We start from the raw sequence: 27,292 nt of genomic DNA, 5'->3' as shown, positions 1-27,292 counted from the left end.
AGTCCTGTCTCCATGCTGCACACTGAAATCAGAGCACCACCAATTCTCTGGAATATGTTTGGGATGAGGAAACTAAGCACACAATCTCCTCAAGAAAAGGTAATGCTGCCGTTGTTGAAGTGCTGTAAACACAGACGGTGTTTGATAAACAAGTACATAAAACACATAAACCCGGGTTACTGGGGCAGGGGGCTGCTCCCATTCCCCTCCCACAAAGCCAACTGCAAAGGGAACAGGTTGGAAATTGAGCCTGGCAATGAAGAGAGGGTTTATTTCTTTTGTCTCATTCCCATCTTCTGCCTTTTCCCTGCCATTTGCCCGCTTTCTCTCTCTCCCTGAGTGCAGGAGGAACACACCTCCATTCCTCCACTGAGGGTTTAGCCTTAGGTCGCCATCACATTCTAGAGGGACACGCAGTTTATAAATACATCAGGACCTGGCCTTACGAGGAAACATTTTATCAGAGAACTCCGAACTGACGATTCAATTATTTTTCAATAAAACATCAGGGGAATGCGCAAACAGCTGCTCGCATCCTTCCACACAGCAAGTCAAACTTCAGGGGGAACAATGGCCGGCGAAAGGGGAGCCATCGCGGAGGCGGTGACAATGGGTTTCCTTACTCGGGGCTTTGTTTGATTTCCCCGTCTCAGTTTTGAACTCCCTCCGGCGGAGAAAGGCGAGGGGGTAGGACGGGGAGAGAGGGAAGCAGGCAGAGGGGAAGGAGGGTCAGTGGGAGTTAAAGCCTTTTGCAGCCTTTCTCTGCCATTCATGTGGTAATTGGGTGTCAAGCAGAGATCAGTAAGATGGAGCCCGGCCTCTGTGCCCGGGTTAAACTGCAGCAGAAAGAAAGCGGGAGCTGAACCGATGGAGGGCTGAATGTCATTAGGGCGGGAGGAAGCGGCTCTCCCCCGGGAGCCCTTCTGCCGGGGTGCTGGGCTGGGGGGGCCGCTTCCCATTCAGGGCATCCCTCAAAGCGGCCAGACAAAGCGGGAGGGCGTCCCAACAATGCCGCACCCCCGGCTCTACCTTCAATAGGGAGCTCTAAACAGGCGTTTAACCTTCAGAATAGCTGAAAGTGATACTCAAAGCTGAGGGGGTGGCTCGCCCGCCGCTGTTAGCCTCTTCCTGCGGCCTGCCGAGCCACTCGCATGGCCGGGGGCAGGAGCAGGGCTCTGGCTGCCCTCACTTCCTCGGGCCCCCTGGCACAGCCCCGGGCGGGTCGTGGGAGGTGTCACCTCCAGGGCAGGATCAGGGCACAAATCCTGCCCGGGATGCTGGGGGCCCCGGGAGGCTGCTCGGCACCCTCAGGGATGGGAATGGAGGAAGGCAGGGCTGTAACAGGAGGGGTCATTTCCCGCTTCACAAACCTGGGATCATCTGTCAGGGATCAGGGAAGATCTGGGCAGTGACCCACATCCTGAGCAGGAATACCTCCTGGCCTTGGACAGCATCACCATCGCCTGCAATTCCTGGGGTTCCCAGCCTGTACTGCATGATCTCCACTGCCCAAAGCCCCCCCAGAGCCTGGCCTGCCATGATTTTGTGCCTATATGTGGATTTTTAATGAGCCAGGAGAAAAGCAGATCAAACCCAAGGTTACTTTGGAAGGTCAGATTTGCCACTGAAATGCACCAGGTTCAAAAAAAGCAAAGCAGGACCCATCCCTGCTCCCTGAGGCTCGCTCAGCTGCACAGTCCCACCATCCTGTGCTGTCCAGCAGCTCAGCAGCAAACAGCCCTAAGGACATTCTCTTCCCTTCTGAAGCCTCTCTGCTTTGGGAAGGAAAGCTGCTGTCCCTTCCCTCTCACACAGCATGATGAGACATTCACAGACCATCATTTTGGTGGAATCCCTGGCCACACAGTCCCTTCAAACTGGAGAGGGAGAAACCACTCCTGGCCCTGCTCCTGGTTACACTGGAACCACTCAGGGGAATCAAGTATTTCCATTTCTAAAGAGTGCACCAAAGGATAGTCTCTTCTTTAGTCCAGAATATTTCCCTGTCACTGCTTAAAGGCAAAGCCAGCTCCCCATAGTGCAGAGGAGCAGGCAGCTGTCATTGTTTGGGAAGGCTCTGGTACACCAAGAGTGGCAGGAGGAGGCTGGCGAGATGCAGTGTTAAAGATTGTCACAGACTTTCTCAGCAGCAGAAATTAATTTCACCCAGAAAGGTTCTGAGCAACTTGCAAAGCCCCCATCTGCATTAAGCCTAAAATACACTTCAGTTTTGCACACTAAGCATGGCCTGGCTGGGCTGGACCTAGAGCAGACCAGAAAAAAAGTTGCCACATTTTTTGTCTTGATATATTGTCACTGTCCAGGACACAGGGTCTGGGAGAAGCAGTCATCTCCATGGGGAACAGTACATTTGGTTTGTAAAGCTCTTTGGCTTTGCTTAAATTAGCAGTTTGATAATAACCCTGGAAAGGATTTTAATGTTTTCTTAACCTCATGCAAACAGAATTTTAAGTGTTTTAATTAAAATAGAACAATACCTCATACTTTATGTATAGGACTTTTTATCTACAGGCAGCTGTTGAGCCAGACTACTGCATTGATCAAAGGGGAGGGATGTCTCACAAGGTGTCTCTAATCATAGAGGATTCAATTAGCCTCCTCCTTAAAACTGCACAAATAAAAAGATATTTTTAAAAATCAGATGATTAAACACTAGCTACTTCATTCCAAATACCTCTCTGCTGGAAGTGTTTTGTCTCAGCATTGATCCCAGGCTCAGCTCCACGCCTGCACTTATATTCTGGGCCAAGAGCTGCAGGGACACTTGCACATAAACTTCATTTTTCCAGAGGAGCTGGGACTTTAGAAAGGCCCCAGGATTTCAACCCAAAGCTGACAGCCAGCAGAAAACCTCTGATTGGTGTAGCTGGGTGTTCCAGGGAATCCTGAAGCACTGCCAAGTGCACACAACCCTCCTCAGTCAGGACAAACAGCGCCAATGGTGAATGGTCCCCAGGCACCAGATCTCCAGAGGGGACCAACCCCCCCCCACCAGCCTTGCTGCACAGGGGGGCTCCTTTGAGCAGAGCTCAGGGCTGTGAACACACCTCCCTGGGCTCCCCTCTCCCTGGGGAATGCTCTGGCACAGAGGTGAGTGTGGTATGTGCACGCCCCAGCCCCCTGGCACATCCCTGCAGTTCTCTGCTATTGATGGGTTGAGTACCAGAGCCCTCTGTGATGTCTGCTGAGCTCCTTCCCAGTGACTCAGCACCTCCCATCTCCCCAGAGCAGGAGCTCTCACCTCGGAGAGGCCTCATCTGCTCCTCTTGCCTGAATTGTGCAGCTCCCCTTCCTCACAGCCAGCCCAAAATGCAGGGCTTGGGGTGAGCTCCTGGCTATGCTCCAGCCAGGCCCAGCTCCTGACTTGTGCTGGCACCAGCAAGGGCTACATCCTGCTCCTCTCACAGGCCTGTAATTCCCATCCATCTCCAAAACCCAGCAACTCAAGCCAGTCTCCATTTCTATGGGCTCACCAGCAAACAAGTAACAGCCATATCTCCATAAGCTTCCAAAGCTATTCACATCTGCATTTAACAGGCCCTGAATGAATAATTTCCTTTGGTAGGCTTTTTTAACCTACCCTGCACTCAGACACACAGAAACACAGTGCTGAGTTTTGCCCTGCAACTCCTCATTCTTCAGCACAGCCATCTCCTGCAGGGAGGGAGCACAGTCCCCCTGTATCCCCCTCTACCACTCCAAACCACCCATCTCCAGATGAGCACCCCCAGATCTGACTGCAGGGTGGCCAAGCTTTTCCTCACTGCCTTTAGCAGAAAGTTGGATGAGTCCCAGTGGTTCAGGTCGCTGCCCACCACCCCTGGGCAGCAGCAAGGTGACCAGCAAGGTCACCTGGCACAGCTTGGTGACCTTGCTGCTGCCCGAGTCTCCATCAGGCACAGTCTCTCCAGTGTCTGGGTCTCCATCAGGCACAGTCTCCAGCCAGGAGCCCGAGCACAGTGCACACCAGTGCCTGGAACTGCCACCAGCCTCACACCCAGCACCATCATCTGTATCCAAAACTTCACCTCAGGCCCCCACCCTGCGTGGTACCCTCCCACTCCAACATCCCGCTCTTGCTGGGCAGCACACGAGGGCTGTGACAGCCCCGGAGCGTGTCCCCCCGAGGGGCGGCGTTTGCCGAGCCCAGCCTGCCCTCCTCTGGCGGCTGCGAGTGGAACAGAGCCCGCAGGTGGGAGCAGAGCACCTGCAGAGTGCTGCACTCCCTGCACCGGCGCCCCGGCCCCTAAATATGATCCCTAAATGCAAAATTTCCTTGGTAAATTTCGTGGCAAAGCCGCTGTTTGAGGGCCGAGTCCCCTGATGCTGCAGGGCTGTGGGGATGATGTCTGTTTTCCACCGCCTGCTTTGGGACAGACGCTTGAGAGTGTCCAGGGGACTGAAAAACTAAAATTAGAGCTTTCAGCTTAGAGATGCTGGAGAAGACACCCATTTGAACATGTCCAAAGGTGAAGTTGGTATATAAAGGATGCAAATTTCCAACAGTCTTCTTATGGTGTGGTTGACCAGGCAACACATTTCACTCAGGCTCATGGAAGACATTTGTCCCTGGCAGCCCCACACCAAGAAGGAGCCAGGTTCTCCTATCACCAGGGTTGGATGCAGAAGGTGTAAAAGATGGTTCTGGCAGCAGGGGAAGTGAAATGGCTACCAAAAAACTTGTCTGGAAGGGCAGAAATGAGCTGGGAAGTTCAGCATGGGCAAACACAGAGAGAAGCAGCAGGAAGGGGAAATAGAGAACAGGAGAGGGGTGGGAGAACCACATGTCCAAGGGTAAACAGGGAGAACTGGGCCAGAACGAACTGGGATGGTGATGCTGAGGACAGAACAAAGGAAAACGGGGTGTGGAGAGTTAGTGGAGGAAACTGGGGAGGGTCTGATCAACATGTTGTGTTCACACAGTCATTAAACCCAGCAGCAAGGGGCTTGTTCCCCCTGCTCTAAGATGAGCCAAAATGCACACAGGGAGGTGATGCTCTGGAGTGGCAGTTCCCAAACCATCAAAGTCCTCCACCTTCCCTCACAAAGCAGGACTGTACAAGGAAGAGGTAGGAAACAGCAGCATAGACCCATACTTGTGTTTAATTGTGAGACCAGGACGGACTGAGGCAGGCAGGTACGTTGGTGTGGAAGCACAGCTAGAAGAGCAGACACACCCTGCCCTCACAAAAGACAGATGTCGTTTTAAGGAGTAACCCTGCTAAAAGCATAAAAACAAATTATTTTAAAAAAACCAACAAAAAAATAAAATCAAAAAACCCCAAAAACAACCCAACCCAGAGTTTTCTCTGGAAGAGAAATTTCTGCTTGTCTTCTGAGAACTGGAATTGAACACCGTAGCTGAGGCTGTTTCATATCAGACACAACATGGGGAATTCACATAGCACAAGTCAGGTGTTTCACACAGACATTTCAGTTCAGGGCCCTGCTCTGGTGCTGGAGACAGGGAGGGCTCTTTTGGGAAGGGATGCAGAGCACAGGAAGTCAGGCTCTCACAGAGGCCACCCTCCCGAGGATGTTCTCTCCCCTGACAAGTTACCTCCTGAGTACATCTAAGCAAAGGCAAACTCAGCCCTTCTTCCCACTCTCCCACTTGCTTTCAGCAAGGAAGAAGGTCCACAAAACAATGCTGCATCCATAAAAGATGGAAGTAAAAGACCCAGAGAAGTGTCCACAAGATAGTGGGATTTGCTCATGTCCTCCACCATGGAGCAAGGCCACAAGGACATTTACAGTTGCACCCACGCTGGAAGAGGTGAATCAGTCCCAGATGAGCATCCCACCTCCCTGTGAGAGAAAAGGATTCTCCAAGAGAGGACAGGCCTGGGCTATCCCTCCACCTACTGCACAAACCCGAGACACATTCAAAAGTACGGACAATAAATTAAGATTGAAAAAAAAAAAAAAAGTCAGCGTGTATTATATATATATATATGTATATACACACACACACATATATATATAGATATAATATAATATAATGTGCGTGTACTTGTGAAAAACAGAAATGTCATCCCCAGGAGAGAGATGGCATGGCAGAAACACACCTCTGCCCCCCTCCTGAGCCCAACACTACCCTGCTCCCCTGATTCACAGCAGACACACAACACCAGCAAGGCCAAGCAGAGGGAAGGGGCTGCGCCTGGCACCCACCTTCCCTCTGCCAACTGGGTCCCTGTGCCAAGGAGAAGCTGGCTGCTTGGTAGAGAAGTGGGGAAGAGCCCAGCACTGGTGCCTTCATGGCCTTCACAAGGAAGTGTGGCTGCAGGCAGGAAAAGGTAGGGAAAGACAGGAAAAGCAAAGTGGAATGGCAGGGGCACCCCACCCCTCCTCAACTGGCCAGGGCCCTGCCCCTCCCATGGCATGGGACCACCACAACTGTATCAAGCAGAAAATAAAGCCATAATGAGTCAATGCTTTGGTATGAGACCATCCCCCTCCCCTCAATCCCCTGTGTGCTCCTCCCAAACCCTTATCTGTAAAACTTGTCAAATAAAATCTCTAGCGTGCCTTTTGTATCACTCTGTGAACCTTTCCTTCCCCAGTGCCTGCCTTGCCCCCTCTCCCCAGCAGGATTTGGGAGGTGCCTGGCTTGGGCCCCACCAGTTACAGCTTCTGGTCTCCGGACTGGATTCTGCTGAACGCTGCCTGGTCCAGTGGCAGGTAACAGCCTTGCCTGGAGTCCAGAAAATACAACCTGTCCTTCACCAGTGCGGGGTCAAAGCCCTGCTTCCGCAGCTCCATCTTCTGGAACTTGTAAGTGCCTGAAATGGGGACAGAAGAAGGACTAAGGGCTCACTAGCCACACACACTTCCATCCCCACCACACCTGTGCAGCCTCAGACCCAGCCTTGTGTTCCCATGCCTCAAAACTACCTCAGGAACTCTGTGGGGCAGAGAGGCTCCATCCCCACACTAGAGTGATCTCTGTAACCAGGTTTTCCCCTCCCAGGCTCCCCCAGCTCCATGTCCAGTGTGACTGTGCATGCCATGGCTCACTTGTCTTGGAGACTTCGTGCAGGAACCGCAGGAAGACGGGGCGTGCATACAGTGGCAGGGCCTTTTTCAGCTTGCTGGAAAAGTCTTCTAGGTCACAGGAGTTCTCTGGGTCAGCGATGGCTGCCATTCCTGCCCTCCCTTCAACCCCTAAGAGGCAGAGAATGAAGAGCATTCAGACACACTGTCCCTGTAGCATCATCTCTCCTCTGCCCTGCCCCAGCAAGACCCTGCTTTGTACTGAAGTGCTGGCACATCCAGCTGTGTCACTGCTGTGTCATCACCCTGTGGCCAGAGCTACCAGTGACACCCTGCAGTCACAGTCATGGCCAGAGAGGACACAGGGTCCTTACAAACCAGCCAGAATCAGACCAAAGCTTGAGAGAGTGAGAAACCCTCTCATTCTTGCTAGCCACACCCCTTGTGGCCTCTTCCCAGCTTGCCCACAGGGAGCCTCAGCCCACCCTCATCAATCTGGACATGCAAGACATGTCAACACTCAAGTGTTGGAGGCCTGCTTGCCTCTCCTGACTGTCCACTTCCCTCTCAGCTACCTGGGACCTCCACGCCATACACCACCACGTCCGTCAGGTTGAGGATGCGGCTCAGCGTCCCCTCCACCTCCGTGGTGGAGACGTTCTCCCCTTTCCATCGGAAGGTGTCCCCGGTGCGGTCTCGGAAGTACATGTAGCCATATTTGTCCATCACCAGGACATCCCCTATTGGAGAGCAATGAGCAGGCAAAACCATGAGGTGTTGGCTAGGAGCAACCCTGGAGCATCTCAGAGTCGCCATTTCCACACAGGTGCTTTTCTCCTTCATTCCCAGCAGACAGAGGGGTCCTGCTGGCCTCACCTGTGAGATAGGCAGCGTCCCCTTTTGTAAACACGTCCCTGGCAATTTTCTTGTTGGTGGCTGACTGATTCAGGTAGCCATCGAAGTGCTGCAGGGGATTGCTCCTGACAATGCGACCCACCAGCTGCCCCGGCTCCCCTGCAGTGAGAAGAGGGCATGAAGGGGGGAAACACCACCACCCCCAGCCCCCCAAGCAAAAAGGGTTGGTGTGGTTTAACTGAGCAGAGACAAATCCAGGATAATTATCCTGAGGTATTATGAAATAGTCACACTCCCATTGGGCTGAGGGGATTTTATCCCTGTGGTTGTCCTCACCTGGTTTGCAGCTGATACAGACACCATCCGGCCCCCGGATCAGCTCCATAGTGTCTTCATCCACCTTCACCAAACCAATGGGGTGCACATTCGGTAGGATCCTGCTGTTGAAGCCGCATGACCCAACCTAGAACAGAAAGAGCTCAGAGCTGTGGGCAGCAAGGACATTTATCCCACCTGAACCCACTGCTTACACGCTCCCAGAACACCACAGAGGTGGCCCCACACAACAGCCAAAACCCCTCTGGGTGGATGGAGCAAACAGCCCACTGGGGTTTCCAACCCTGCCCAGGCCAGCAGATCTGTCACCCTTTGGGACACGAGGGAGGATGGTGGGCCCTTACATTGCCATCAAAGTTTCCCAGGCTGCAGTTGCACTCGGTGGCCCCGTAGAACTCGGCCACCTGGGGGATGCCGAAGCGCGCCATGAACTCCCTCCAGATGGAGGCGCGCAGCCCGTTGCCCACGGCCATGCGCACGCGGTGCTGCCGCTCCGCGTCCTGGTACGGCTGGTTCAGCAGGTAGCGGCAGATCTCCCCGATGTACTGCACAATCTGGGAGCAACAGAGAGGAAAGACTCACTAGGATCCCTCTGCCAAGCCCTGGGTTCTCTGAGGCTGCTTCAGGGCAGGACTGAATGGCACAACACACTCAAAGTTTGCTAAGAGGCCGCAGTGAAAAAGAGAAGTTCTGCTAAGTCATCCAGCCTGTCCTTCCCTGGCTAACCCACCTCTCCAGGCTGTGACACCCACCCACTATCTCCTGGCTAATGCTGGAACGTGAAGAGGACACATGAAGCTACCAGCCCAGGTGGGAAGGACACAGCCCCACCACTGTGACAGGTGGTTTGGACAGACAGAACTCATCCAGGCCTCCCCCACTTCCAGCAGCTGGGCTGTCCCCACAGAGAGCTCTCTCCCTGGCACAGACCCCCAGGCTTCACTGCCCACTCCCCACTGGCCCCTTGCCTCACAGCCTCACCGTGCAGTCGTATTTCACACAGTCCTCCCAAAAGTGTGAGGCTGAGAACTTCTTGCGGATGACAACCGTCACGCCCTGCAGCAGGCACTGCCCAATGCCCACGATGTTCCCTGCACAGAAGCAGCCAGGAAAACCCTCAGTCCCCAAACACCTCCAGCCCAGCCCACCCAGGGAAAGAAGTGGCAGGGCAAGGCAGAGGCCATGGCTGGCTCACAGCAGTAGTGGGGGTTTGCCCAGCCAAAGCCCCCGGGGCCATTGCACAAGGGAGGAGACACGTGGCAGTATCATGTAGGGCAGCACTTTGCACCTAAATACCCCAGCATATCTCAGCCAGGCAGGCAGCACTGCTTCCCCTAGACTTTCCCCACTTACTTTCCACAGGGAGCAGCAATAAAGAAGAGGTACTCCAAAAGCAGGGTAGGATAATGCCCTCCCCACACACTCCCTGCTCCAAAGGTCAGCCAGATAAATTCTTGGCTTCCAGGGGAAAAGTAGAAAAGCCTCAGTCACACACTGCAAGCAGCAGTCTCAACCTCCTCAGCATGGAGATCACAGCCACACCAGCCTCCAGGGCTTGGCTGAGGGAAGAGCCCTGGGCTTGGCTGAGGGAAGGGTCAGTGCCAGGATGCTCTGTGTGGCACACGTTACCTGCAGCGTGGTAGAGCGGGAGGCAGTCGTAAATCACATCATCGGACCTCATCCGAAAACCGTAAAAAACCAAGCTGGCCATGCGGAAGTACCTGAGGGGAGGGTGAGAAGGAATGTCAGGAGCAGGGCCAGGGCTGCTGTGCCAGGAGAGGGCAGAGCTCAGCCCCATCCTCCCCGAGCCCCTGTCCACAGCCTTACCGGCAGTTCACCACAATGGCAGCCTTGGGCAGCCCCGTTGTGCCAGAGGTGTAGATGTAGAAGAGTTTATCTAGGGAGCAATGAGGAGACAGGGTCACATTCCCAATCTAGGAATTGGGACCAGGAACCAGGTTGAACCAGGAGAGGGGGACAAACAAAATTTAAACACTCTACTCTTGCCAGCTGAGCCAAAGCTCTCATGTAATAGCTCCAAGAACATCCTAGGATCACGCTGGGTTTGTTGGACACACAGGGGGTATGTCAGGATACTGCTCCACTCAGGGCTGAGCTTCCAACACTGGAGTAAGACCCATCCCAAACACCCCTTGCCATCAGCATCCCCAGCAGTCTTGCCAGAGTTGTAACCCTCAAAATCACCACGTGTCTGGCCCCAAGAGCTGAGCACATACCAAGAAAGCCCTTAGCAGGGGGAGCTGGCTGGTGTCGCTGGGCCATCTGCAGGAGGGGGTCCAGGTGTTTTGCACCAGGGAAAACAGATTTAGGATTTTCATCCCCAGACCAGAAGAGATGAATGGATTCATCCAGGGAGGGCTGCACTTCCTGCATTGCTGAGGAAATAAAGAGGAGAGCTGGAGAAAAGCAGCAGGGTGGCTACAGCACAGAGACCTCCTGTCCTCCCAGACAGCCTGAGGGACAGCCTGCCCCAGGTAGCTGTACCCCACTATGCTCGGCAGAGTTGCCAAAGGGCTCACAGCCATCCCAGGCAGATGTTGTTCTCATGATTAACAGATGCTGGGGCCACAGCCCAGACCTCTTCAGGGACCAGAAGATCCTGTTTTCCACCTTCCCCCATCCAAAACCTCTTTGCCAAGAGGTTTGTTGACATCTTCAACCTCAGAGGTGTGGACTGAAACACACAAGGAACTGGAGCCAAGGTGCTGCAAGGATGTAGCAACAGCCATGGAGAGCAAGGGGAGGTTCCTCCTGTGCAGTGGGGCAGGCCCAGTCCAACCCAGGTCTCCATGCTGGGAATGGACTGGAGAGACACAAGGAAGGATCCTCATACCCAGGCTGACCTGCCTGGGAAGCAGACAGCACTACACTCCAGATCCTGCCCAGTGTCCAAAGGAATGAAAAACAAACAAACAAAAAAACCACAAACACAAATCTAATTCCTGAATGATTCAACTGTCCAGTCTCTTCCAGATCTCTGTTCTGTGGTGGGCAGGAAAGGAACACTGAACCCACCAGCTAGACACACCTCCCTCCACTCCAAAGCGCTCCCAAAACATCTGCTAGCACCTCACCTTCCATCATCTCCACGCCAAAAACCACAGCCTTGGAGCTGGAGATGGTGATGCAGTGCAGCAGGGCGTCCATGCGCAGGTGGGAATTCACCAGGGCCGTCTCCACGCCGATCTTGGCCAGCCCCAGCCACAGCCCCACGTACTGATTGCGGGACTCCATGAAAAGCGCCACCACGTCCCCCGAGCGGAAGCCTTGGCCGTAGAAGAAATTGGCCACCTGGTTGGAGTACTCATCCAACTGATGGAAGGTCCAGCTCTCGCCCGTGCCTTGGAAGATCAGCGCTGTCTTCTCTGGATATTTCCTTGCGGTCCTCTGGAAGATCTTGGCGATGGTGTTCTTCTCCTTCACGTGCCTCCATACCTGCCACTTCACCCGCAGCAGGACCAGCCCCGTGCTGCCAAAGAGGGGGAGCAAGGGGGCAGCTGCTCAGTGACCCCTGCAGAATCACTTCCTCAGCAAAGCCAGCACAGCACAAGGACCTTCTGAGGAGCTGCAAGAGCCCAGCAGTGACACCAGACCCCACCTGGGGTCAGCAGCAGCTCTGTGTGCTCCCCTGAGCAGTGGGCACACGGGCAGAACACATCTGCAGAGAGGCTCATAGCCAGGGACTGATGTGTTTGGAAGTCTGCAGACAGGGATGTCCCCGATCAAAGGGGAATTTCTGAGCCTCGAGTGCTCTCCAAGAGGTACCACCACTCCCTCCCCCCCATATCCTTGCCAGGAGCTGGCACAGCCTGACACCAACTCAGAACAAACCCTGCACAGGGACCTGGTGCTACGCCAGCAGCTTTAGGGACAGGGCGAAGTACAAGGACAGTCAATAGACTTTGAGCTCAGCTGAAATCTATCCTTCTTGGGAAAACTTTGCCCGAGAGTTTGGGGTCACCCAGACAAGGCAAAGGGAGATCTCCTTCCAGCCAGGCCAGGTGCCAGCAGAAACCCAGGCTGTGCAAGGAGTCAGGGACTGTGCTTACACATACACCAGGGCAGAGCAGAGGGCCAGGGGTGGATGGCTGGACCATCCCAGCCAGCACACCTACCTGACGTCCCTTGGTAATGTCTTGAGGAATATGAGGAAAAACTCCCATCCACCAGATGCCAGGTAGAAGATGAAGAGAGCAGGGATGGCCTGGATCCAGGACAGTTCCAGAGTGACCCTGAGGAACAGCAGCACAGCTGCAAAGGCAGCCAAACGCAGCATTGTGGCCTGCAGGGAGAGAGAAACCACAGCCATCAACCCACGCACCACGGACCTGGTGATAACAACCCCATGGGCGTAGGATGCCTGAGCAGCCCCCAATTTCCTGGATGAGGTCCCTGAGTCATCAGTCCTGCTGGCAGTGAGGATGTAACCCAGCAGCCCAGAGCTCCCAGAGATGTAACTTTATCTGACCCTGGAGGTGGCCTCCAACTGAGCCACCAGCACGAGAGCCCGGCCATTCCCACCTGGGGAGCCACATCCTGCACACCAGCCAGGGGTCTGGCCACGCCCCAGCAACATGAGATGCAGGATAAAGTCACTTCCATGGAGGTGTGAGCAAAGTCATGGCAGGACGCTGTGTACAGATGATTGGAAGCCTCCACTCTACCCCAGAATCCCCCTGTCCTTAAAATCCAGTCTCCCAAGCCCCGAGCAGGAGCTCTCCTGCATGCCTGGCTCCAGGAGAGCCCCCACAGCTGTTGGAAGAGCACAGCTTCATGTGTTCCACAATACAGCTCAGACAGGATCAGGGACAGGAAACTCAGTTCTTTGAGCTCTGCTTGTGTTTGCAAACCCTCATGTTAGCAGGCAGTTTCCTGGCCTAAATAGGCTGGAGACACTGCCAGAGCAGGTCAGGGATGAGGCCAGGCTGGAGTGGGCAGAACAAGGGCTGTCACTGCTGCCAGGAGTGCCCAGGCCCCTGTCCCATTCCCTGGGGACAGTGACTGTCTCTAGTAGTCGTCCCTCCAAAACAGCATCTCTGTCCCCATCCCAGACACATTCCAGAAGTAGCTCTGAGACTCAGAGATGGTCATCTAGCAATGGCTCTTTTCAGGCAATAGCACTGGGAGGAGGAAAATGACAGAGATGTGACCCTCACAGCTCCTAGATAAAACTGGCCCTTCCTGGCATGGACACAGGCCAAACAGGAAGGAAACATTTGCATCATTTCCCTCTTGAAGATTGATTTGCTGCTCTGAAGCTGGAAGCCCTGAATGGGCTCTAGTACAACTGGTGGGGATGGGAGCCACACTTGTGGCTTTCCCTCTGCTCTGTGCAGTGTCCCTCAGATCCGAGGAGCTTCTGTGGAGTTGATACCAGATGCTGGCAGGGTGGGAGCTCAGGCAGTGCCACATGGTCACATCTTGTTCCTTGGCTGTGCCACCTCTGAGCTGTGCCACCAGCAGCAGGCTGGGATGCATCAGAGCACAAGATGCCCCTCCCAGGGGGACACCTGGAGACATTTTCCCACCCATAGCCTTTACCCCGAGATTCCTCTTTGTGCCAGTGACCTCTGAACAGTCCCCACCAAACACCTACTCCCAGATGTCATGTCCCACAACACTGCCTTTTAGCAGGACAGGACTCACTGTGCTTTTACCTGGGAGCCTCTCTCTGCATTTAAACAGGACAGCTTTTAGATCACCATCAAACTACTGTGCCTCACACAGGCCTGGGCCCTCGGTTACAGCTTCACACCAGCCAGAGGTGGAGAGGCAGCAGCGGGGGAGCCCCACTCTGTGTGGGCAGCAAAGGGCTTAATCTCCCGCTCGAAGGCAAGGCAGGCTCAGGCAAGCCCCTGTTATCCTCTGCTCCTATCTCCACCTCACTCCGGCATCCCGGTGCCTCCTACGGAGATACCCGGTGTGTGGCTGCCAGAGACCTCCAGCCCTCTGTTACAGATTCAGGTCTTGTCCGGCTGCATCAGCCCAGAGGAAACGAAGCCATGCCTGTAGCTCACAGCCAGCAGGCACCGAGGCAAAGCGCGGGGACCCACCCGGGGAGCACCGAGCCCGAGGAGCGGGTCCCGGGGGGGACAAGGGGCAGGTGGCCGGGCTGTGAGAAGCCCCAGCGCCAATGGCACCTGGGAGGCACCTGTCCCCCACCTGCCCAGTGCAGGGACCCCCGTGTCACCCCCCTGGGGACCCAGCAGGGAGGTCGAGCAGCGCTGCCCAGCCCCATCACACGAGGCAGAAGGGCCGGGAGGGCCCCGCACCGGGACGCAGCCAGGCCCCGCCACCCAACCCGCCAGGCCCCGGAAGCGCCCGGGCACGGCCGCTCTCAGTGGGGCCAGGGCCCGCGGCGCGCTCGTGGGGAGACCGGGGGACGGAGGGGTCCCCGCGCTTGCCACGGTGCCCCACCAGGAGCCCCGGTACCTCATGCGGACACCGGCGGAGCGGAGGGATCCTAGTGCCGCCCGCAGGGCCGCGGCGCCTGATGGGGAGCCCGCGGGGCCGCCCGCGAGGAGGGAGCGCGGCCGCCGCGGCGGCGCCGGGCGCTGACGGAACGGAATGGGGAGGATGGTGCCACGCTCTTACCGGACTCCGGGGCATCCGCTGAGGCCCGGCCACCTGCACCGGGAGCGGGGCCCGCCCGGCTCTGCGGCAGGGGCGGGGAGGGGCGGGCAGCGCGGGCCGCCGGGAGCTGTAGTCCCGCCCGGTGCACCGGCCCGGCCCCGCGGTGACGGACGCAGCGCCGAGGAACGGTGGCGCGGGCGGGGCGGGCGGGGCGCGGGGAAGAGGCGGTGAGGGCGCCGCGGCAGAGCGAGGGCTCTGTGGCGCAATGGATAGCGCATTGGACTTCTAGCGTGTGACGGGAGTCATTCAAAGGTTGTGGGTTCGAGTCCCACCAGAGTCGCATTTTGCCGCCGGGGCGCGGCAATCGCTCCCGCGCTCCGCGGCCGCACCGGGCCGGGGGAAGCCGCGGCCGCCCCCGGGCGCTGCCCGCGCGCCGGGTCCGCCCGTCTGCCGGAGAGCGCGGAGCGGCAGATCCGTTTTGGGAGCGAGGTCAACAGCGGCCCGGGCACCGCAAAAAACCCGGCCCCACCGGGGAGCGTACCCAGCATCCATCCCAGCAGTTCAGGAGTTAATTGTTAATGCGTTCCCGCAGTACGGGCATGGTGGAGCTGCCACTTGCCCACAGCGAATACATCCTCTCCAAAAAAAGCATTTTCATGTGGCTCTGCCCAAATCACCCTCTGCTCCCTCTGCCGCCTGCTTTCCGCAGGCTGCTCAAGCGACGGCTGCAGGAACAGGAGCCACAGACACTGCTACTCGATCCGGCTGAGCAGATGCCGTTTAAAATTACACAGTGTGCCATTTCTGTAGCGCTGGCACCAGCCCACTGAGCCACACGTGGCTGCACGAAGGCGGCACCACCAGCACTGACAGCCGGGACACTTCAAGGCCTCATTAAATAACTCAAAATGCAGCAAAAACCTCTCTCACGGCCATCATTTCCCACGTTCCCTTGACAGTTCCTGGAAGCAAATCTTTGCTGCCCTTTGGTTTATTCACCCCAAGGTTCTGACATTTCTGGGTCATTTTACAGGCAAATGTTTCTTTCATCTTGACCACTGCACTAGGATAAACCCCACACTGTGTGTTTTACTGGCAGCTAAAGGATGTATTTATATACTGACTGTTTGTATCTGTTTGAAATAACTCTGGGGGCCAAGGGAGGATTTGGAGAAAAACCCAAAGTCTGGCTCGTGGGGTGGCTGATGCAGGGAGAAGTTAAAAAAGGAAGTCTGGGGGGCAGGAAGAAAACCTGCTGAAGCCAAAAAGGGGTGAGGTTTCACATCAGATCTCCAGCTCAGGAAGAGAGATGGGGCAAAAGGACAGGGGTAATGAACTACAAGCCCCAGTGTGGATTTATTAAACGAGAAGGAATTCCAACAGCAAACACACATGAACAAAGAGCCCCTGGCCTCGTGGCTCTTTGCCATCACATCCAGCATCTCTGCTCCCTGGCTGCTGCAGTCTGGAGCACAGATTAATTAACCCAGACAGCAACCAGCTCCCAGACACAGCACCAGCGGCCACTGTTTCTGCACTCACTGGGTTCAATCCCATCATCCCAACTGTGTCATTGTGTTGCCCAAGGAAGGGAGGATTCCTACTGAACAGCCAGCACAATCATGTGGATTTCATCATTTTTGATGGGGAGGGACTACAGGGAGACACAGCAGACTGGGATCAGCTCTCAAAACAGCCAATCCAGGAGGGAAAATATCCAGAGGTATTTCCGTGCCTGCCCTGTGGGTACAATCACACACTGCCTGGTCTCTGAGGCAGGAAGTGAGGCACATCCAGTGTGACCCAACAGGAGACCAGTACAAAATGGGATTTCACCACTGCACACACCAAACCTGCCCCTGCGCTCCTCTGGAAAACCATGGGTGTACCTCCCGTCCAGGGCAGCCCCAAGATGTGAAGCCTCAATCTTCCCAGGATGGGAGGAAGGATTTACCTGCACAGCCCTGGGGCTGCAGAAGGCCAAGGCATCCATTTGCTGCAGTGTGCTCCCTCCCCATCCCAGCACTTGGGAGCATCAGTACTGGAACGCTGCTGCTGGGAGAGCTGAGCAGCCAGACCAGCTGGCAAAGGCACATCTGACCTTGACATCCCTCAGCCAAAATCACAAACAGGTCGAGTTTTTGCCACAGCCCAGGGAGATGCCAGCTGGCCTCTACCAACAGGCTGGAGCCAGCTCTTGGCAGGAGGAAACACAGCCCTCGGGCCCCTGGTGGAAGAGCTGCAGCCACCACGCTGTGCTGCGGGCAGGGCAGGAGGGTTTGGAGCTGCCAGCAGGGATCCCCCAGGCCGTCCCACAGGAGCTCTCACACCCGGACGGCCGGGGGAGGGAGGATGCCGAGCTCCGCCCGCAGGGACTCCACCGGCTGCTCCCAGCGCTGCTCGTAGTACACGTTCAGGACACAGCTGGAGTTGAGCCCGCTCCGAATCGCCCAGGGGACCAGCTCGGTGGCCAGGACCTGCAGCTTTCTGGGACAAACGAGACAGGTGGTGGCAGTTCTGATATTCACATTTTGTTAATTTCCTTCTCCATTGTAGGCTGATGCCGAGCCCATGTGTCCCATGTATCCCTTTAACTTTCCGGCATCCCCTCTGCTTAACTCACAGGGGAAACTGAGGCACAGAGGAGGATGGTGTGGCAGGAAGGTTATAGTCAACACCAACTCAAGGCCAGAACTCAAGTTCTGCAACTGCTGGGCAATAAAAAAAATGTGCAGGGAACAGCTCCCAGTGTGGTGAGGGTCCCACCGGCCATCCAAGGCCTGGAAATTGCTCCTGCCTGGCACAGGGGGGCTGGTGTTGAATGCAGATTAAGCATCAGGTTCTGCTTCAGTGACAAGGCAAAGCTGGGATGTGAGGAAAGCAGTAGGCTCATGGAGGGATGTGTGACTGAGTCCCCACTGCAAACCAGCAGTGTCCCCTCTTTGTCCCCAGCGGGCACAGGAAAGCAGCACACAGGGCAGGGACGGGCACGTACCGTGAGCTGAGGCGGGCAGGGCCGAACGCTGCTCCCAGGACACACATGGGCAGCCCCGTCTGGATGGCTTCAAACCACTTCACCACCACCTCACCTGGGGAGCAGAGAGGCTGTGAGCACACAGAGCACCTGCACCAAGGGCAGCCAGGGCTGTGTGGCTCCTCAGCACAGGCTGCACACTGCCCTTCCCGAGGATGGGAAAGCTTTCTCAGCCTGGCCATGCATGGCCTCAGCCTGAGCCAGGATGGGCCGTGCCACACACCACCCATCCACCCCAGAGGGATGGCACCCCACAAGCCCTGGGAGCTTGGGGAACACATCCCAGCCAGTCCAGCTCCCTGCAGACCTCGGCAATGCAGTGCCAAGGTGGATGCTCTGTGTGGCTCTGCCAGCACAGGCCTGTTACAAAACTGCCTGGACTCAGGCAAAGCCTGAAGAGCCCTGTCATGCTGGTCCCCACATGTCCCAGCAAGGCTGCACCTGTGACCTGCTATTGAGTCAGCCACAAAATGAGGGCAAAGGACACAGAGATGTGCAGATAAGGAGCAACCAGGAATTCCCTTCTGCCTTCACACAGAGCTTGCAAAACATCCCTCCCTCTATGCCACCCTCCCTGCCAGGCAGAAACCACCCATCCAGTGCCTGCCTGTGCCCAGGGCTTGGGCAGAGCATCTCCCAGCAGGGAAAAGGTGACATCTCACGGCCTCTCATTCACCATAGAGCCAGTGATGTAAGACAGTGATGATGCAAAATCCTCCCCTCCAGGCTGAGGATCAGGGAGTCCAGCTGGCCCAGCCTGCTCCATTTCTGGGAGGCAGCTGAGCACAATCAGTGGGTTTGGCAGTGCAGCTCTCTAAGCCCACTGCTGCTCACCCAGCATGTTGGTTGGCATGCCCAGGAGGGTGTGCATCAGGTCGTGCACTTCCCGGTACCGCTGGATCACGTACGCCAGCTCCTCATCATCCACAAACTTGGCCGGCATCCGCGTGTCTGGAGAAACTTTCTGCAAGTCCAAAGGGGCCCAACTCAACTCTGTGGCTGCAATCTCACCTGTGCTCCTAGCACAGGGATCAGCCACAGAAATGTGCCCCCCATGAAAGCTCACACTCACGTTGTCCTCCAGGAACCGGACATACTCCCGGCCCAGCGAGCCCTCCGGCAGCCCCTGCAGCCTGGCCATGTCCAGGGTGGACAGACGGATGCGAGGCCGTTCCCTGGAAGCCAAACACAGCTCAGTGAGACTCCCAGAGAAATCCACAGCAGCAGGTCCTGCACAAAAGGAGCCCTTGGAAACCCCCACCCCTGCCTCTGCCCATCCGTGCTATTTTCCCTCTGTACGGACAGCACTGTTTGCATGTCTGTCGCAGAGGCTGGGACACAAATTGCTTAAATGATCTACCTAAAGGATCTGCCTTTATCTTGTGTGCTTGTAACAACTCTAGTGGAAAAAACACTGGTGTCCCCTGCACTGAAAAGCTGCTGCTGTGTGGGCTGCCAGCCAGGCACAGCCCCCAGCCCTGCACAGCACAGAAATTTAATGCCTGTGCACAGCAGCCAGAGCTTCAAAGGAGCAACCTCAAAGAAGAGAAGGAATTTGTTCTAAGCACAGGTTTAATTTCAATCCTGCTCACACTTTCACCACCAGCCACATGGCAGCCACGGTCTCCTCCACAGGTTGTTGGCAAACAGGTGCCTCACAGCCTTGTAAGTAAACAAAAGCCCTTTTATTTCCACTCACAGAGTAAACTCTTCCCATGATAAAAGATCCAGGAGCTGCTCAGCTCCTAGAGTGCAGGTGCCAGGGAGATAAGCATCACTGGCACCAGTTTCACACTGGCTGCAGATATCTCCTTGTATATTTGTTGTCAAAGGGGCCTCAGCAGATTGGGGGATAAAAACAAAAAGACCTGTGTGCCCAATTCAGACCGCTGCAAATCCCTGCAATACCACAGGGCAAGGAACAGGTGGGTATGTCCCTTCCTAACCCTCTCCCTGGGCAGTTCTGCTGGGATTCAGCCCCATTCCACTGCTCTGGATGTTTTACCAAGTCAACTTCTCAAGCCAGGATGAGGCTGGTCTGCACAAGCATATGGCAAAAGGCAACTTTTCTCAAGCTCCTATGTGACACAAGCAGCAGGTGTGACACGTGACAGGGAGTAGGGAGAAGGCAAGCAGGTATACAGTGAGAGCTTGGTTAGTAAGAGAAAACCCTCCTGGTCCTCAGCCTTGCTGCACTCAACAAGTTCTTGCAGATATGAAAGCAGAAATGATGGAGTCTTAAAAAAGAAGACAAGAGAACTGGCTTCATTTCAGCTTGAGCCAGGAAAAAAACATGGAAGTGTCTAAGGAGGAGGAGAGCAGCAGAGACAGAGCCTCCAATGCAAGAAAATGCAGCAACAGGCACAGGGAAGAAACTCATGGAGGTAGTTAGAACATCCATGTGTTCTAATCACTGCTCAGCATCCACATCCACGGATTTCTCCCCTGTGCCTGCTGCTGCATCTCGTGGTGTTGGCAGCTGTCAGTTCCAGCAGCGAAGCAGAAGAGACAGGCAAGTGGTGCCTGCCCTTAGATGTGTCACAGGGCTCCTGTGAAAGTTAAAAATAAAGCTAGCCTGGCGGGTTAGAGCTACAAAACACTTGTGCTGCTTCCAAGCTGTCCCTGCACAGGGCCAAGGAACCTGCTTGGCCTCGTGTCTGCCACTCTACCACAAAACACATGGCGAGGGAGGGAGGGAGGGAGGGAGGAATGGGGAGGGACGCACTGGAGGATGCGGTAACCTTCAGGGTGGTTTTTCATCTTGTCTCGCAGGTTTGGCAGGGCCAGGCAGCCCGTGGTCTCCCCAAGCACTGCCACCATGTCTGAAAGAGAGACCAGAGAGTGACCCAAGGGCTGCTTTCGCAACACCCAGCTACCCTTGGTTGGCAGGTGAGGAAACAGAGCAATGAACAGGGCAATGAACCATAGACCAGGAGCAGGCAGGAAGCCCGTGGCAAAGTGGGGATCACATAAACCACAGATCTTCAGCTTCAGGGCTACTCTGCCCTGGTGTCACCCACATGACCCTTCCTGGGAACGGGATGGAGGAGCAGTCATGAGGCCTGGGGGACCCTGGAGGAGCAGACCGGTCTGGGTGGCATCACAAGGGGTCACACTGGGGCGTGTTCGGGTTTCCTCACTCCCTCTCTTTCACAGCCTCCTGCACCGGGTCAGTTCTCCGCCCTGCGCTGGCCCCAGGCTTTCCTGTGAAGCCTCCAGGCTGCAGGGAGCGGGGTTTGGACGCGGGAGGCAGGCGCTGCCCTCGCCGGCCTTACCGTGTCTGTAGGGGTCATAGAGCGCCATGACCGCGGAGCCGGCGGCCAGCAGCGCCTTCTGCAGCGGGCTGGTGGGGATGTGCCCGGGGTACAGCTGCTGCCACCCTCCCATCTCCTCCTCCTCCTCCTCCTGGCCGCGTCCATCCCGGCCCCGCGGCTCGCTGTGGCTCGGCCGGGCTCTGCCTGCGGGGAGCAGCGGGTAAGGGAGGGCTCGGCTGCGGGGCTGGCCCGGCCGCTCCGGGGGCTGCACTTGCCTGGGTGAGCGGGACGCCCCCGCAGCAGCAGCGGGACCCCGGCCCGCGCCGCCCTCAGCAGCAGCCGCCGCATCCCGGCCCGGCTCCGCCGCTGCCCCGGAAGCGCCCGCAGCGGGGCGGGGCGGCGGCCATGGCGGCGGCCGGGCTGGCCGGGCTGGCGGGGCTGTTCGCCGTGTACAAACCGGCGGGGGTGGCCTGGGGCCGCGTCCGGGAGGCGCTGGAGACGCGGCTGCTGCGCGGTGAGCGCGGGCGGCGGGACCCCCTACACCATCCCATCCCCAGGGGCTACCGGTGGGACCCGTCCCGTCCCATCCTCAGGGGTTACCGATGAGCCCCGGCAGGTCCCGTCCCGTCCCCGGGGTTCGCCGGCCGGCCCTGATTCCCCGCTCTCCCCCGGTTCTCTTTCAGAGCTGAACGCGGCTCCGCAACGCGCCCCCCGGCAGCAAATCCGCTTCCTCCCGAGCCCGGCCCCGGAGGGCGGCGGGGCCGTGGAGCTGGTGGCTGCCAGCGTGCCGGTGCTGGCCGACCACCCCCTCGGTAAGGGCACGGCGGGGCCTGGCCCGGGGCACACCGGGGGCCGCTGGCAGCCCCGGGCAGGCGCTGCGGAGCCGCTCCATCACTGTCTCCGTTGCAGTCCGAGGCCCGCGGTTCAGGAAGCTGAAGATCGGAGCAGGTCACCGGCTGGATGTGAAGGCTTCGGGAGTTTTTGGTGGGTCTCGTTCCGGGGCAGCACCGTGTCCTGCTGCGTGCGAGGTGATGGGTTTCCATGCAGGGAAGAAGGGTGGATGCCTTTGCACTGCAGCAGCCCCTGGATCTCACAGCCCCACTGGGAGTTGAGGGGTAAAACACAGAAGAAATGGCCCAGCAAGCTGCTGGCAAAGCTAGATGGGAGAGACACAGGCACAGTGGGTTCTTCTGGGGGACACCAATCCCCATGTCTGCTCCACCAGCTCAGCTGGCTTCACTGGGGCTGGCACTGCTGACCATTTGCCCTGAGTGCCCAGGTAGAAAGCTCTGGGGAAATTCAAGAACTCTATGGTTTTCATGCCAGACAATAATCTGGGGGTCTAATTGCACTGCTCAGACGTGACTCCTAAGGAGATACAGCCGTGTCCACAGGGCAAAAGTGCTGTGAGTGTTCAGTGCTGTGTAAATGCACATCAGTGACTTTGTGAGGCTGAGTAACAAGTTCCCCATTTTCTGTTTCAGTGCTTGGCATCGGCCATGGGAACAAGCTGCTCACTGACCTGTACAACTGCCACCTGACCAAGGTAGGTGCTGGCTCTGAACAGGCCCCAGGGTGCCATTGCACACTTGATCCTGCCCCAGTGCCCCAGAGCAGCCTTGTGATGTTGATTCTGCACTTAAGTCTCAAACCTGCCAATGCTTTTGAGAGCCTTTCAGGGTACAGAGTTTCATCCTTCACATAAGCATCCACTCGTGGCCTTTTGAGCACAGGATGCTGCTTTTTGTATAAAACTCTTGTAGCCTGCAATTCTGGAAGCTGCACGGTGCACTACTGCTGTTCAATTGCTTGGAGCATTTTCTTGATAAATTGCACTCTTTGTCCTTCTTCCAGGTTTATACTGTTGGTGGGCTTTTTGGTAAAGCCACTGATGACTTCTCAGACACAGGAAATTTAATAGAGAAGACAACATTTGGTAAGAAACTGATTTGATGTGTTGTTGTTTTGTGTTTTTTTTAATCAGACCACCAAACTACAGATTAAAGCTTTTAATCAGGTGAATTGCACAATGACAGAAGCCACATCTTGCATGTCTTCTAGCCTTTGCTGATGTTGCAGCTCCCCTGTTCTAAATCTAACCATGATATAGCCAAAGCCAGTGTGAATGCTGGTCACAGTGGTTGCTACTGGGTTGGTCAGGACCCAGATCTGTGAATCACACTTGGAGGTAGCAGTTAGGAGATTTCATTGAATGAAAACATACAATAAGAAAACTGGAGCATCAATGTTTTGGAATCATTTAAGCAAAATAACTCTTCCCTTTGCAGTCCAGCTCTGTGCTGCTCCATGTAGAGCCAGGGGAAGGGACTTTGCAAAGGCCACCCCTCAGCTCTCATCAGCCCCCTTTTGATGTGACTGCCTGCCTGAGGGACAGCAATATCTCAGTGGCACTTTTCAGACTTTCCAGTTTCTGGATGGATAATTGAGACTTTGTTTCTGCCTTAATATTTGCAGATCATATCACAAGGGAGAAGCTGGAGAGGATTCTTGCTGTCATTCAAGGGACAAATCAAAAGGCCCTGCTGATGTGCGTATCCACCAGAGCAATGAGCTGATCTGATCCCGCTGCCATGTGCTGGTCTTCAAAACAAATGAGGGGATTCTGTTTCTCATAATCAAAGTCTGTAAGGGTTGGAGTGCTAGCAAGGGGTAGAAAGGAGTTACTCTGAGTGCTCTGTGCTCTGGTGAGAGGTTGCAGTTAATTGTTCTTCTTGTATCCCAAAATCTCCAATCTGCTGGTTTAGGACCAATCTGCTATATTAAGGCTGACAAAAATAACTTGTAGACACGACCAAGTAGCTCCATCCTAAACTGTGCTACACTACTGATAGTACATACAGCACAAAAACATATGCAGAAACTCACTGGATAGTTTTAAGAATAAAAATTGCATTTCTGTTTCATTGGGGATGGACATATTTTGAATCTCTTTGAAGAAATTTCTAAATGTCTCTGCTGCTCTCTTTTTTTTCCTAGGTATTCTAACATTGATATGAAAACACAAGAGGCATATGAGCTGGCTGTCAAAGGCTTGATTCGCCCCATGGGAAAAAGCCCCCCAATAATCACAGCAATCCGATGCCTCCAGTTTGCACCTCCAGAATTCCAGCTAGGTAGGACTGGCACAGAATGTACTGGGGAACTCTGAGTATGTATTATGGCAAATAAGCTGGTAAACTTCATTTTCTTACTCATGATTTAATGCAAAATGAGTTGGTGGGAATTTCTTACCAACTTACAACTTCTCTGGTAAATCCAGCCAGTTCATAGCTTTTTCCTTGCCAGTTCAGATGTAAGCCCAAGGCTGGAATATTTGCATCATGAATACTTATGGGGGAAATTCTTCTTAGCTCAATGTTTCTGTGTAATGCATTTCAGTGCTGGGTTTTGGGCTTTTTTTAAGCGTGGTTTGTTTTCCTGTAGCCTGTCCCCTTTCCTCTCACAAATTATTTGTCTTATTAAAAAAGGTGCCTTTTCATCCCCTTTGAAATATCTAAATTTCTACATTACTCTTCTATATCTGTAGGTTTGTTTTCTAAAGTATTTATGTATAAATATATAATAATAAATAATAAATTTGTATATATAAAGTATTTATAAAGGGTGTGGAACACCCTGCAGCATTCCAGAAAATCATAGCATGCTCTTAGTGTCTTCTGCCAAACCAATTCTTTCAGCGTAACTGTGATGTCTGGATTTACAATGTCAGAGCTTGTGTCAAAGCTTTGCTTCTGAAGGAATATCTCTGCCCTCCTAGAAATCCATTGCTTGCATGAGACTCAGCAGTACCTGAGGAAGGTGGTTCATGAGATTGGCCTGGAGCTGAAATCATCTGCTGTGTGCACACAAGTGCGGAGGACGCGCGACGGCGTTTTCACGGTGGACGACGCTCTCCCGAGAACTCAGTGGAACCTGCAGAGCATCCAGGAGGCAATTAGGAACTGTCAGCTCAAAGTGCAAACAGAGCTGGAGAAAACCCTGGCAGCACATGAGGAGAACAGTCCTCTCCATCAGCTGGATGGGACACAGCTGAGCATGCTCTGCAGGAGCCTCCGTGAGCAGCACAATGTGGCAGCGACGTGCCAGCGAGGTGATGGACAGCAGAAGGAAAGAGGTTAATGGCAGTTCACTTCCACCCTTTCCTTGAGATGACTTTTATCAGAGGCTGTTTTTTCTTCAGTGACAGACTGTATCATTTTTTTTAAAGCATCACAAACAGTTCGTTAACAGGAGGTAGCTGTGCCAAAATTCCTGTTGATTTTGAGAACATTAGGTTGCTAAGGGATGTAAAAACCCATTCCCGTATTGTTTAGCAGCAGGAAGTAGTGTCTTAGAAAGCTGTATTCCCTTGACTGCACATATTTGTTCCTTGCAACTGGCAGCATCATTTATCTGCTGAATGGATTTTATTTTCCCTGTGTTCTCCTGGAGTATTTTCTTTCTATTAGCCCTGCTCTTAAACACATGAGAGCTCAAAATCAGGCTAAATGAGGGATGTACAGGAGAAAACACAGCTTACCCAAAGCAATGCAAGGAAATTGTTTTATCTAGAGTAGGCATGTGATGAAAAGTGGCTTATAATGGGGACTAATGCACAGGATACACAAAAAATAAAATGGAAAATGACCTAACGGGGAAGAGGTTGGTTCTTGGCTCAGTACTCATCCATGTACATTGCCCCATAAAAACCCTGCAAGTGCTACTTTATTTTACCCTTTCTTTCCTGAGGAGCCAAGGGTATTCAGTGGTCTCTGGTGTGCTCTGCAGCAGCTCCTTGCAGACAGCAGGTCCTGCCCTTTGGTGATACTGTAAACCCTATAATACCATTTGGAGCTCTTAGCTCATTATAGCTGGGTCTGACTTTGCAGAAACACACTTTCTAAATTGAAGTTAAAAGTCTGGAATAACACTTACCATTATTGCATTCAATGGTTTTCCAGTTATATACTTAGTGAGTTTGGAGATCTATTTATGGAAAGCAGAAGATTTGTTCTGTTCCTCTCCTGGACTTGGACAAGGGCCAGCACATTTCATCCTCCAGGTGACAGCCATGGAGGTACAAGAGTAACTCTGGGAGGGGCAATCATGGGGGCCATGATGAAGTGTCTCAGAGGCAGTGTGCAGTCCTGTCCTGAAGCATCCCAGGAGTTCTTAGAGCCTGGAATATTTCAGTTCTGGTTCCTCTGGGCTGCACAGAGCAGCCACAACAGCCGTGGGACGCAGCTGCCACCACCTGGCAGAGCCAGCAGCAGGGATTCCCCAAGGACACCGTGCCCTGTCCTTGGTTCTGTGGGTGTTCCCATCCTCCATGGACAAACGATTGGGATCAGGGACCTTCCCTGGACACCTGCCCAGTGCTGCCTGAAGCATAAACCCATCCCTGCAGCCACAAGCAGAACACTTGCACAGCCACAGCAGCAAGTTTTAACCCCAGTGCTCCTACATAGTGGGGAATAAAACATGGACTTCTCACTCCTTGAACAACCTTCAGTAACTCTGGTAATGATTCTACTTTATCCCCTCAGCTCACACCTCACACAACTGGAGAATCTCCATGCATTCTATTGCAAAAACAATTCCCAGTGGTGTGTGTCACTGACAGAGGAACATTTTGGTTGGAACACTCCAGGCTGAACCAGTCCTTCTACACAGAAAATACCAGCCAAAACAGCAACTTGAGTAACAAAGTTTGCATTTCCCAGTTCTTGCCACCTTGTGCCTTTTTCCCTCCCCTTAAAACTACCCCAAAACACATGAGTGTTCAGCACTTGGCAGAGGGGTATGTGTTGGGGAAGGGTGTGAGAATGTTCCCCCTGAGAGTCCACTCTGGTGTGGCCACAGGAAATATTCTGCACAGCTGCACATCAGCAGAGACTTGGATGAATCATGGAATACACAGGCTCTGTCTGTCCCCCTGCTTGAGACTACTCCCCAGTTTTTAAGGCAAAACAAGACACTATTAGTGACATTTCTGTGCTACATCCACAGCCAGGAGTGCAAAACCAATTATCTGTTCTCAGCATAGCCTTGTGACTGGTTTCTGGCCTCCAACCACAATGAAGACAGATTAATTTGATTCAAATTTGGATGTAAGCAGACTGCAGGATGGGCCTAACTGGAGAGCACAGGGGAAACTTACTGGTTAGAAGGTCTTGGAAATAAAAATGGGCAGAAGGACATC

General features: G+C 54.5%; 3 protein-coding genes and 1 non-coding gene across 4 annotated transcripts; 2 read left to right on the top strand and 2 right to left on the bottom strand.

The window, feature by feature from the left end:
* Positions 1 to 6,096: 6,096 nt before the first annotated feature.
* SLC27A4 (solute carrier family 27 member 4) lies at positions 6,097 to 14,911 on the bottom strand. Its single transcript, XM_054284086.1, has 13 exons — positions 14,824 to 14,911; positions 12,345 to 12,511; positions 11,304 to 11,698; positions 10,446 to 10,604; positions 10,036 to 10,105; positions 9,838 to 9,929; positions 9,190 to 9,299; positions 8,553 to 8,762; positions 8,209 to 8,335; positions 7,894 to 8,031; positions 7,593 to 7,757; positions 7,042 to 7,188; positions 6,097 to 6,806 (listed from the first exon to the last, which is right to left on the bottom strand). Exons 1-13 carry the CDS (start codon positions 14,836 to 14,838, stop codon positions 6,649 to 6,651), a joined length of 1,953 nt encoding a protein of 650 aa, XP_054140061.1. The 5' UTR covers positions 14,839 to 14,911; the 3' UTR covers positions 6,097 to 6,648.
* A 142-nt stretch (positions 14,912 to 15,053) lies between these two features.
* Positions 15,054 to 15,142, top strand: TRNAR-UCU (transfer RNA arginine (anticodon UCU)). The gene is given in 2 exon segments: positions 15,054 to 15,090; positions 15,107 to 15,142. It is a non-coding gene; the product is annotated as a tRNA-Arg (tRNA).
* Positions 15,143 to 16,741: 1,599 nt separating this feature from the next.
* Positions 16,742 to 21,443, bottom strand: COQ4 (coenzyme Q4). Its single transcript, XM_054283909.1, has 7 exons — positions 21,362 to 21,443; positions 21,112 to 21,290; positions 20,562 to 20,658; positions 18,909 to 19,011; positions 18,671 to 18,800; positions 17,798 to 17,891; positions 16,742 to 17,289 (listed from the first exon to the last, which is right to left on the bottom strand). Exons 1-7 carry the CDS (start codon positions 21,436 to 21,438, stop codon positions 17,127 to 17,129), a joined length of 843 nt encoding a protein of 280 aa, XP_054139884.1. The 5' UTR covers positions 21,439 to 21,443; the 3' UTR covers positions 16,742 to 17,126.
* Positions 21,444 to 21,495: 52 nt separating this feature from the next.
* Positions 21,496 to 26,074, top strand: TRUB2 (TruB pseudouridine synthase family member 2). Its single transcript, XM_054283908.1, has 8 exons — positions 21,496 to 21,604; positions 21,774 to 21,902; positions 22,000 to 22,074; positions 22,575 to 22,636; positions 22,945 to 23,026; positions 23,566 to 23,638; positions 24,088 to 24,224; positions 24,869 to 26,074. The coding sequence occupies exons 1-8, from the start codon at positions 21,496 to 21,498 to the stop codon at positions 25,228 to 25,230; spliced, it is 1,029 nt and encodes a 342-aa protein (XP_054139883.1). The 3' UTR covers positions 25,231 to 26,074.
* The last annotated feature ends 1,218 nt before the right edge of the window (positions 26,075 to 27,292 follow it).

Source organism: Melozone crissalis, unplaced genomic scaffold (assembly GCF_028551555.1).
Source record: "Melozone crissalis strain CALT ecotype California unplaced genomic scaffold, PUWL_Pcris_2 ptg000041l_1, whole genome shotgun sequence".
Classification (NCBI taxonomy): Eukaryota; Metazoa; Chordata; class Aves; order Passeriformes; family Passerellidae; genus Melozone; species Melozone crissalis.
Note: the sequence above shows the minus strand (reverse complement) of the source record. Positions and strands in the feature narration are given on the sequence as shown.

Coding starts and splice junctions, on each gene's coding strand:
- SLC27A4 (XM_054284086.1), bottom strand. Junction 8,336..8,552: donor TGGGAAACTTTGATGGCAAT/GTAAGGGCCCAC, acceptor TTTCTGTTCTAG/GTTGGGTCATGCGGCTTCAA. Junction 8,032..8,208: donor CTGTATCAGCTGCAAACCAG/GTGAGGACAACC, acceptor TTCTCACTGCAG/GGGAGCCGGGGCAGCTGGTG.
- COQ4 (XM_054283909.1), bottom strand. CDS start 21,438: ATGCGGCGGCTGCTGCTGAGGGCGGCGCGGGCCGGGGTCCCGCTGCTG. Junction 20,659..21,111: donor CTATGACCCCTACAGACACG/GTAAGGCCGGCG, acceptor TCTCTCTTTCAG/ACATGGTGGCAGTGCTTGGG. Junction 18,801..18,908: donor TCCGGTTCCTGGAGGACAAC/GTGAGTGTGAGC, acceptor TTGGACTTGCAG/AAAGTTTCTCCAGACACGCG.
- TRUB2 (XM_054283908.1), top strand. CDS start 21,496: ATGGCGGCGGCCGGGCTGGCCGGGCTGGCGGGGCTGTTCGCCGTGTAC. Junction 22,075..22,574: donor GAAGGCTTCGGGAGTTTTTG/GTGGGTCTCGTT, acceptor TTTCTGTTTCAG/TGCTTGGCATCGGCCATGGG. Junction 24,225..24,868: donor ACCTCCAGAATTCCAGCTAG/GTAGGACTGGCA, acceptor CTGCCCTCCTAG/AAATCCATTGCTTGCATGAG.